This window comes from Heloderma suspectum, chromosome 4 (assembly GCF_057233095.1).
Source record: "Heloderma suspectum isolate Gila_16-S chromosome 4, 16-S_ref, whole genome shotgun sequence".
In the NCBI taxonomy this organism is placed as follows: domain Eukaryota; kingdom Metazoa; phylum Chordata; class Lepidosauria; order Squamata; family Helodermatidae; genus Heloderma; species Heloderma suspectum.
In genome coordinates, this window is record NC_139461.1 from 107,685,577 (window position 1) to 107,696,741 (window position 11,165).

The 11,165-nt window shown below is 41.8% G+C and overlaps 1 protein-coding gene across 7 annotated transcripts in view; it reads right to left on the minus strand.

Annotated features, from left to right (window-relative positions):
• Positions 1 to 8,971, minus strand: part of NUP153 (nucleoporin 153) — a 58,516-nt gene extending 49,545 nt beyond the window's left edge. For 3 of the 7 annotated variants that reach the window (XM_084850278.1, XM_084850280.1, XM_084850277.1), the window contains exon 1: positions 8,550 to 8,915. In XM_084850278.1, coding sequence (XP_084706404.1) covers positions 8,550 to 8,669 — 120 coding nt within the window. In that variant the 5' untranslated portion in view covers positions 8,670 to 8,915. Of the gene's footprint in view, positions 1 to 8,549 lie in introns of all 7 variants that reach the window. The other 4 variants (XM_084850283.1, XM_084850279.1, XM_084850282.1 and 1 more) reach the window with 3 other exon arrangements.
• Between the last annotated feature and the right edge of the window lie 2,194 nt (positions 8,972 to 11,165).

Genomic DNA, 11,165 nt, shown 5'->3' on the forward strand with positions numbered 1-11,165 from the left:
AATTTGTCTTCCAGGACCTCAAGACTACATTTCCCCACATGTTTAGAGTACATGTTTTAAACATGACACGAGCCAAACAGCCAAACCATTTCCGTTTTGATTTTATGAGGTTCATTGTGACAAAATATTATTCTTGAGAACAACTTCCAACAGGGTAAAAGTTTTAGAAGCATTGTTACCAGTCCATTCCTCTCTCCCTCCTCCATTATTAACCAAAGTCCTCTTTCTAAGACTCTGGCTAACACAACATTTCAATTTAAACTACTAAAAATGTGCAGCCATTTTTAAACTATTAAAATGTGAAGCAATCAAACCTCCAACTCTCAATTTATGAATTTACATATGAACTTGAGAAAAACTAAGACAACTAAAACTATGCTTATCAGGGCCAACCTAGGATGCTTTCAGATGAGGCTTTACTTGTGCAATCATCCTGCCAGGGGGCAGGGGAGGGGCAGACAGCATCATCTTCCGATTTGTAATATACCTGTGTTTTCCCAAAGCTTCAGTCTTTTTTTAACCATAGCCACCACCACCCGTTAACAGCTGAACAGTTCATTTTGACTGGTAGTGCTACGAGCTTTCTGACTGGGAGCACTCCTAACAATGACACTCCCTGCTTTTACCCTATAAATGAAGCAGCTCTTTTTCTACCATAATGCCCTTTACAGGCTAGTCTTCAGAAGGAACATAGGATGCTGCTTTATACGGTGTCAGACCCTTGGCCCATCTAGCCCCAGTATTATCAACACTGACTGGCAGTGGCTCTCCAGAGTTTCGGGCAGGAACTTTCCCTGCCCTGCCTAAAGCTGCTGGGGATTGACCTTGGGACCTTCTGCATGAGAAGCATGTGCTCTATCCCTGACCCACAGCCCCTCCCTAAGGAGTGCAACCACATCCAGAACACTATAGTCATTGGTTTTACAATATTCCTTTATTTTACAATATTCCAGTAGTGAAGAGGCCTATGAGTAATAAATTCATTTGAATTTTGCTCCAATTCAGAAACAGACAGCTAGAATACATTCAAGGTCATGTGCACAAAGAGGTAACCTTAAGGCATCTCATTATCAAGTAACAGACTCGTAAGGAATGGTGACTGCTCTCTAACATTTGTAGCTTAATTAAACGCATAATCCGACTGTAAATTTGAGAGTGTTTTAGTTTTGATCCAATTTTTTAATTTTACTTTGTTCATTGGATCTACAACTGCAGTTATGAACTTTTATCATGATGCCCAGAGAGGTAACTGTGTTACTCTGTCGCTGCAAAAACAATAGAATGTTGTGGCACCATAAAGGCTAACCATATAATTCCACACTTCCTGAATTATGCCATAAAGCCTTATGCTGTAAAGACTACAGCACAAGCTTTCCTGGACTACACTCACACCATCAGATATATGAAATATTATCCTGAGTTCAAAGTGTATATATATAAACATACATTGTGGGGGGATTGTAAACCGTAGGTCAGAGGGAATTAAACGCAGACATGTTAGAATAAATGGCAATATTCAAAAATCAGTGGGAGGAGACTTCAACCTACCAAGACATGCTCTCATTGTTACCACTCATGTGGGTTAACATGTTGTGCAAACCCAGTCTATGACTTGGCTCGGGCAACATGACAACGCACCATGGCGGATCACCAATGGTGCGATGTTGTATTATGCGAATCCAGCACGGTTTCTGCAGGGTGGCTTATTTTTCATGAAAAAGCCATCCAGAGAAACTATGGTTTGTTTTAGGGTTGTTGATACCCATGGTAGCTTGTTGTGTTGTCCAAACCTGGAGGGCAACTTTGTTGTGGGTTGTCAGGAATGACTACATAGCTGGCTGACCAGTGGCAAAAACCGGGGTAGGCCCATGGAAATGAAGAGTTCTGTCACAAAAGCTCCTGGGATACATGCTGGAGCCGGAAGGAGGACTGAGGAGGAAAGAAGGGGGAAACAAGCCATGGCAAGCCCAACCGTTTGTCGGGTTAGCAATCAAACAACTAATCCATGGTAGCTTATTCACAGGGTGGCATAGCATGATGTGCAAACCCTCCCTATGTATATTAATCAGCTCATCAATGCATGGATATCTGTATTATCACCCAACAAATGTTTTCTGAATGGCCACTGTAAATAAGGTAATTATCACTATTCACACTTTCTGCATTTTGATTCCTTCTGGCCTCATTGTTTCCAATTACATTTATGAACATGATTACATTTAAGACCATGAGAGTTTTAATATTACATTTCTTCATTAATGTTGAAGAACATTCAGGACAGGCACCGCACAATTTTTACAGACATTGCTATAAAGCAGGGGTGTTGAATCTCTTTCAGCCCGAGGGCCACATTCCATTTCAGATAAGCTCTTAGGGGCCGCATTCCAGTGGTGGGTGTGGCCCAAAACAAAAGGGAAGGAGCCAAAATACAAAAAATACAAGGGTTAGCTTAAAGCTATTACTGCCCATAACTAAGCCTTAGGAGAGGCATTTCAACCTTTTAGAATGAGGGAAAATACACACAAAAACTAGGAAACCACCAAATGACTGGTAGTTTGGAGAAAGGGGTGGTGCCAAATGAAGGAGGTGTGGCCATCTGGGGAACCCTGGAGGGCCAGATTAGGAATCTAGGAAGGTTGGATTTGGCCCCTGGGCCTCAGGTTGCTCACGCCTGCTATAAAGCAATAGCCATATAAATAATCCTCAGGTGCAGTTAGTCTTATTTTGACTAATACATGCCTACCACCAATCAAGCCTCTTCAGTCTTAAAATCTCTCTTCAATCTTCTTTTGAAAACAAATGAATCATAGTCCATTACATGTTACCTTTAAAAATATGCATTCACTATGGCCAACATACTATACATTTCTCACAATCAAATAAATGCAGTATCTTAAAAAATACTAGTTTAAGGTGAACCATGCACTGACACTAATTTCAGAAATTAAACGTACAGAAGGCAGATCAAACCAAAGGTTTCTAAAGATATGCAACTTACAATGCAGTTTGAAACAAGTCTACTCAAATTCAAATAATTCAAAGGTCTTACTCACAAAGATGCTTAGGATAAGAGCTTTGTAAGGAACACGAATCCATTCAAGCCTGTAACCTTCGACCATGGGTTGGGAATATACCACCAGAAGAAAATGTTGCTGTTTTTTGTGGCCTTCTTAGAGCAATTTTGAGCACTCTTTTATCATGTCAAAATATACATTTTTGTATTCCTGGTACTCACTACATACTGAGCTTCCTTGTTCCTCTTGATGGCATACACTTTGGACAGCATACACTTTGGACATGTGTTTGTATACATGATGTCAAGAATTACATGTATCAAACATGTACGATGTAACCATGGAAAGTGACTTTTCTGGGAACAGCTCTAATTTTATCATATAGAAGCAGAAAAGTATATTGAATCAGCTTACATGCTAGGTGGTCCAATGATCCCAACCTTTCCCCACAGTCTTCTGCCATGTGAAATGTTATCCACAGTTCCTAGCAATTATTCTCAGACAGTATTGCCAAACTCATGCTACTATACCATCACAACCTCCTAGGTTTGCTTGCAACACAAGTGTGACACCACAAATTGCAATGGTGTACCACCAAACATCCACAAAGTAGCGCCCTCCAGATGTTTTGGACTGCAACTCACATCAGTCCCAGCCAGCACTGCCAATTTCCAAGGATAATGGGAACTGTAGTCCCAAACATCTAGAGGGCACCATGTTGGGGGATTTTGCTGTACCCGCAGAGAGGTCCTTGCACCCATGCTGCGCACGTGCATGTTGGGACAGCAGTTCATGGGATTAGGCTGGAAGATGGGAATAAATGAACTAACAATGAAAGCTCTACTAATGCAAATACCCAAGAGCAAACAAATGTTGGTCCAGAATTTGTTTGTAGCAAACACTACAGGATAATTCTGGAAGGTAGAAAAAAGTGATCATGCACATATTCTGATGTACGTATGTGATCAGGAGCAGGCACAATGTGACTTAATGATCCCGGAGCAAACAACTCAAATCACTCTGAGGGCCATTCTACAGGTCTTTCTATACTCCCATTTCTCTGTTATTCCTATTTTTTTCCATATTCCACAGGTCTCTCTACCTCTCTATCTACCCCCCTTTGCACATTCTTCAAGTCTTTCTACAATTCCCTTTTCTCTTTGCACCACCACAGTTCTTTCTTCTCTGTATCATTAGAGGTCTCTACGCATTCCCCTATCTTAGAGACCAAAGGAAGAAAAGGAGAAAGACTATTTTTGCTCTATTGCTGTTCCTTTCATATCTGCTCTCTCCCTCTCACTAAACTCAGCAGCAAGGCTTTCACTCTCCCAGTAAGCAACACTGAGTGATGCTGGAGGGTTGTGCAGGATGATTGCTTGGTTGGCTACAACAGGCTGGAAAAACTGGAGCCAACTCTGCCATGTGCCTCTGCAGCCAGGGAAAAGATGAGCAATGCAAATGTGAGGCACACATTTTCTTATCACCACACACACATTTAATGGGATTGTCTGCACCTTTAATGTCCCCACAAACATGTAGAAAAGGAGTGCTAACAATGGATGTTTGGGACTGCACACCATACACTGTGTAAGCCTGTAATAGATGGTGCTGAACTTAGAAATTTTAATCAAGGAAGATCTATCTATCAGGAACCTGATTATTTTAGTTACATTTACATGATTTGGTTAAGATCATGCTCACATTATTGAAGACAGGAGAATCCTGAAGGAATCCAATAGCAAGTGGCGATGAAGCATTCCCAGGAAAAGGTCCCTTGCTAGCTCTGTTTCAGAGAAGTCCATCTGATGTTGGGGAGATGGACTCAACTCTACCAAGACTTGTTTGAAATTCTCAGAAAATCCTAAATGGTTTCTTAGGAAAGTGTAATAAAGGCAGTGACTGGGTTTGTACAACATGCTAACCCACTTCGGTGGTTGAGTGTGGGTTGTTTGCTGAACTGTGGGTTAGAGTGTTGTCTGAACCCAGGACATTTTCAGCAGGGTGGCCTGTTAACTATGCAGTGTGGCTTATTTTTCTTGAACACGCCACCTTGAAAATCAATGGTTTGTTGTTGTGTTGATGGTTAACCCACACTGCATGGTTAACAAGAAGAGTTTTGAGAAGTCAAAGTAGAAAAAAAGCAAATTATTTTATTCCTATAGCACCAGTTTTGGTGCATTTGGTTTTAATATATAGTACAAGTCATGAATTCTTCAGATATAATGTGTTATAAACAGCAACTATATTGGGCAATTTCCGATCAGACACTAGCGCTAATGTAAATTATGTTGCGCTCGTATAAGGGACCTTTACTACAATGCCAATAGTGTTAGCTGGTAAATCAGGTTTTCTGGGGAATCCCATCGCACCAGCTAAGGCTATTGGTGTTGTGATAGAAGTCTCTTATACTAGCACAACATAATTTATGATAGTGCTAGTGTCTGACTGGATACTGCACACTATAAATACGGGATTGCATCAAGACACTTAGTTAAACAGAGTCCCACCGAAACCAAAAAAGACACATTAGTCATTACTAACTTGTCCCATTGATTTCAATGAGACCCAAGTTCAATTAACTGGCAGCACAACCGTATGCACATCTACTCAGAAGTAAGTCCTATACAGTTCAATGGCACTCATTCCCAGGTCAATGTGTATAGGATTGCATCCTTCATCTGGATCCAATCTACTGTTTGGGAACCACATGATTTAAATTGGTCAGACTGGTATTTGCTCCATAAGAACCTCACAACCAAAGTAAATGTATAGGATTATACCTAAGATGCAGATATCCCTGATCAGAAGTAAAGTGGGGTAGCATTTATTCCAAATGAGTTTTCAACTTTTATGGTACGTGACCTCTAAAGGTTAGCCTGGAGTGATACTTCTATAGTGATTTGATAAGATTTATTTATTCCCGTCTGCATCTGGTTAATTTTAGTATATTGTGCTTTAAAGCTGAGGTTTTATCTGCTGATGCTATCTTATTTGTTATTTTAATACTTCACGTATTGAATATTGTTTGTTGTTCTTATGGCTTAATTTACTTTGTATTTTAAATTGTGCTGTAATCCACTTTGTGAAGGGTTTTGCCCTGAAAACACTCTAGAAATCTATTAAATAAAGAAATAAAAATAAACAGCTGTCTAAAATTGGTTGTTTTTACTGGATCACCTTTTGCTGGCAAGCATGCAAAATATGATTAACGCTTTACAAGACAAAACATTTAAATACAAAATTAGGATAGAAATGCTTGTATATAGTAACAATTTGGTAGACATAAAAGATCTGAAAAAAACAAGTAAGGAAGGAAATCCCCAGTAGAAATTCACTGAAATTTCATGGGGTTTACGAAGTGGAGGATATACGAAATTAGTGAGGTTGGGAGGGAACACTGTGTGTTTCTTTTATTTGTTCAGAAATACAGCAGTGTTAAATTCCTCTCATTCGGACAATTTGTTTGTAAAATTCCTAACAGGATTAAAGATACTACATTTGCTCTTAAAAACAAGGTTTATAGGAGTTTAGGCTTCGAAGATTTACACATTCCATTAACAAACACCAAACTTAATTAAGGGTGCAATCCTATACCCCCTTATGTGGGAGTAAGCCCCACTGTACTCAATGGGGCTTACTTTTGAATAGACATGCACAGGATTGAGCAGTAACTAGTCTTACACGCCAGTTGCATAAACATTAGAGCAAAACAGAATTGTGTTGCAAGACAAATGAACTGCTGAATCTGCCTTCTCCATCATAAAGGTAGCAGTTTCAAGAAATCTGAAGCTGCAATCTCTAAAAGTTTAAATAAATAATAAAAAGAAAGCTATAGTCCCTAAGTGGAACAACATTCTAAAATAACTCAAGTGAAACAATCACATAAGACTTATGGAGAAACAGTAACAGTAGTATACAGACAAAAGAGTAGAATGATGACAAAGATCACACGCATAAATCCAAATAGCATAATGATGGTAAACAATGTGTGTCCATTGCTATAAATATATGAAGAATTAGATCCTAACCACTAAACAACAACAGGGATCTTGTACCTTTAATGGTGTGTAGAAAATTTTGGTTTTCTCACCCCTGCCTAACAGATTTTCTCATCCCCACCTAAGAAGCTTCATTTGCCAAACATCCCCTCATCTACACAATGATTAAAAGGTATACAAGTCTGTCCTACTTTGTATCTGTTCACACTAGTGGCTGTAACCTTACACCTCCTCTAGTGTATTAATTAAATAACCAATAACTTCCCATTGCAAATGCATTATACCTTTTACGAACATTAAAGGAAACTACTTTTCATAATACAATTTTATTTTATATTGTTTCACATATTTTCAAAAGCAAAATCATAGTGCTTTTGTAAATACCCGAAAGTTAGTTTTGATCATGTAAATTGATTTTAATCCTTAAATTATGCATATGCAACATATTTTAATCCCCACCATACTTTTACTTTGCTGTTAATCCCAGCCAACCTTTCCCCAAATATTTCAATGTTACTATCTTCACACAATTTGAAAGTGGTTCCTGTCTACAAATCAGCCATGCTTATACTGATTACAATAAATAAAAATTGCTATTTAGGGATAGTTTAACCCAACAAATACAACTTCTAAGGAAGATCATTATACACACCATGTTGAACTTTCACAAGAGCGCATGGCAGTAACTTGAATTGAACTGCTCTTTCAAGTGTGCTGAAACTTGAAAGTCTTAAATCATGCCATGTGCAATTCATAAATTACTAAAACGCAAGTTCTTTCCAGCCTTAAAAAATGTATTAAAAACCTTGAAATTGTTTGGTCTGTTTTTGCAGCAAATAGAACATTTTGCCTCTCATATTTTCATAAAAGCACTACCACAATCAGATTTTGTTTAAAAGGATGTTCTACCAAATCATAGGACTTCAACAAAACCTAGATGACACTGTGCGCACTCACAGATTTCAAACCTAAGCTTACTGCAGGTAAGTTTCCTGCGATCTGCGTAAAAGGAAGGCAACAGTGCTCTGGGTGTTATCTTTAACAAACGGTCCGGCTAAAAACTGAGAAATCACACTAAACGGTTCCGACAAAACACGATTTTTCCTTCTTTTCCCCTTCCGTCCGTCCGTCCCCTACAGCGATCAAGGGAGGGGAGAAATCCCATAACCACTCCAGTGCCTCAAAGGGGAACTCCACTCCCTTAACCTTCACGCCTCCCCCCAGCTTTCTTATCAGTGGGATTCCCCTAGAAATCTCTCTCTCACACACACACACTCGGACTCCCCCAGAGATCTTAATTTTCCCCACCTCGAAAAAGGGGAGGGGAAAAGGAGAGAAAAAGCCTGCCCCTCCTCCAGCGGCTAGGTCGTTCACCCAGAACGTGGCCTGGATGTTTCTCAGGCCGACAACGGCGACTCCCCCAGGGGCGGGGGGAAGAGCGCGGGCCTCCCCGGCAGTTCCGGGGGTTGGCGGTGCGGCTTCCTTCCCCTCCCTCAGCCGTCCCTGCGGGCTCCACGCTCCCGCGGCGGCCTCTCACCTGCTTGTTTCTTGGGTAAGGCTTCGAGGAGGCCGCTGCCAGATGGTACCGCCGCGTCCGGACCTTCCCGCCGCCGCCGCCGCCTCCTCCGGCGCCGCCGCTGCTTTCCCCCGAATCCATATTGGGACCTCTCCAAGCCTCCTTGCCAGCCCTCGGGCGCGCGGCGCAAACAGAGGCCCGGCCCGGCCTGACCCGGCCCCCGCGCGCGCGCGCGCGCTCCCCTCACGCTTCTTGCTCCCCCGCCCCGTCCTCTTGCCCCCAACCCCCCTCTGTGCTGTCACCGTCTCTATGGCGATGCCCCGCGCAGCCTGCCTCGCGCCCTCACAAGGATGCCCCTCTCCCTCTCTCCCTCCCTCTCTGTGTGTCCCCGGCTGGCGCGCGCCGAGTCCGTCTCTACCGCTCCTCTTCCCCCTCCCTCTTCCCCCGTCGCCGTCTAGCCCGCCCGAGATTCCCCCTCCTTCCTTCCTTCCCTCCCGACCAACCAGAGGACACACGCCCGTGTAGCATTGCGTCACCAAGCCGCGACCCGTCATTGTGCGCCATCCCAGTCACCATGCAGGGATCCAGAAGCTCTCATGGGAAATGTAGTTTTGGAGAGGGAGTCTGCGCAGGAGCATCGATAATCCCCCGCCTTCCTCAATTATTGCCGCTGACGCATTGAAGCGCTACAGAATCTCGCGATACGTACTATAGCACAGGCCGGCGCTCTATTGAAAATGCCCTATTTTCTGGTATTATTATGACTGTAGGTGATTTTTTTTTTCTTTACAAAGCCTAACGACTACTGCGAGTTGAGGCCTTAGTGCTGGAGGGATTGTTGGTCCTATTTTGACTCCACTTTTAGATTGGAGACGCTTATTTTATTGCTTCGCTTACCCAGTGGGTCCAAACTGCGGGTGCAGGAGGAAGCTGACGAGCTAGCACGTTACTCTCTGTACAACGTCAACCTTGCTGCAGAAGAGTAAAGTAAAAAGCAGTATAAATCTCTTTCACGTAGGGCTCATGAGCTGGTTTCCACAGGGGGCACCACGTTTAACTTTCCCATTGGACTTTAATTTCGGTTGCATTGTGCTTTTGCAGGTCACATAATATTAAAAAATTTCAAAACTTGGGATATTTACTAGACTCAGTACTTGAGCAAAAATGTGCCAAACAGGCATATGGGAAGTTATGTGTCTTACAGACTAATTACAACTTAAAACCAACAGTAGTCTAGACGGAAAAAGTAAGTTAATAATTTATGGTATTAAGTCTTAACATAAATATAACCTATTAAGGCTGCAATCCTACACATATTTGTGGGAGTAAGCCCCAATGAACTCAATAGGACTTACTTCTGAGTAGACATAGGCACACACTGTAATGCAGAGCTATACAAGTTTATTCAGAGGTAAATTCACCAAGTTATATTCCCAAGTGAGCTCATAGTTGCAGCCTTATCAGGTTGACCAGAAGGAAGTCTTATTTTACACCTAAAGAGATAGAAAAATCCCAACTTCTAAGTCAATAACTGCATGTTATTGCTTTGTTTCAATCACTTATCTCACACACCCCTCAGTCTTAAGTTATAAGAAACACTGTCTTGTGAGTGAAGGACATGGAAGTGCTGTGTGAAGTTAGTGACAAGAAAGGGTCATATTCTGAGTACTTGAAGAACCATCTGCTCAAATCAGATGACCAGCTTTATGGTCCCTTTCTTTGGAATGAAGGTTAGCACCTGCAGTGCCTTTTTACTGGTTGCTTTCCCAAATTATGGCACTCTCTCCCAAGGTACCTTTCCTTCTGTTTTTTACATATAGCATAAATGCTGTCAGGGAGCTTTTACACGGAAATGGGGGCTAGGTATGCTGCTTTTATTAAGGTTTTTATTTTTTTTCTGATTATTATCTGTATTATATTGTGAGCCACTTCGTGCACTTTTAGTGTGGAGATATATAAGGGATAAAAAATGCTATACGTCTCATGTTAATACTTAATCTAGTAAGAGCTTAAGTATATTTTAAAATGTGAGCTTGACAGTATATTTAAATTATAAAGGATGATGTCCTAGCCCTCTTAGCAGCTGAAAAAATATCTTGTTCAACTGTTGTTGTTCAGTCGTTAAGTCATGTCTGACTCTTCATGACCCCATGAACCATAGCACGCCAGGCCTTCCTCTCCTCCGCTCTCTCCCGGAGCGTGCTCAAGTTCATATTCATTGCATCAGTGATGCTATCTAGCCATCTCATCCTCTGCCATCCCCTTCTCCTTTTGCCTTCAGTCTTTCCCAGCATCAGGGTCTTTTCCAGAGAGTTTTCTCTTCGCATTAGGTGGTCAAAATATTTGAGCTTCAGCTTCAGTATCTGTCCTTCCAATGAGCACTCAGGGTTGATTTCCTTTAGGATTGACTGATTTGACCTCTTTGCAGTCCAGGGGACTCGTAAGAGTCTTCTCCAGCACCACAGTTCGAAAGCATCAATTCTTCGGCGCTCAGCCTTCCTTACAGTCCAGCTCTCACAGCCATATGTTACTACTGGGAAAACCATAGCTTTGATTAGACGGACCTTTGTCGGCAAGGTGATGTCTCTGCTTCTTACTATGCTGTCTAGATTTGCCATAGCTTTCCTCCCAAGGAGC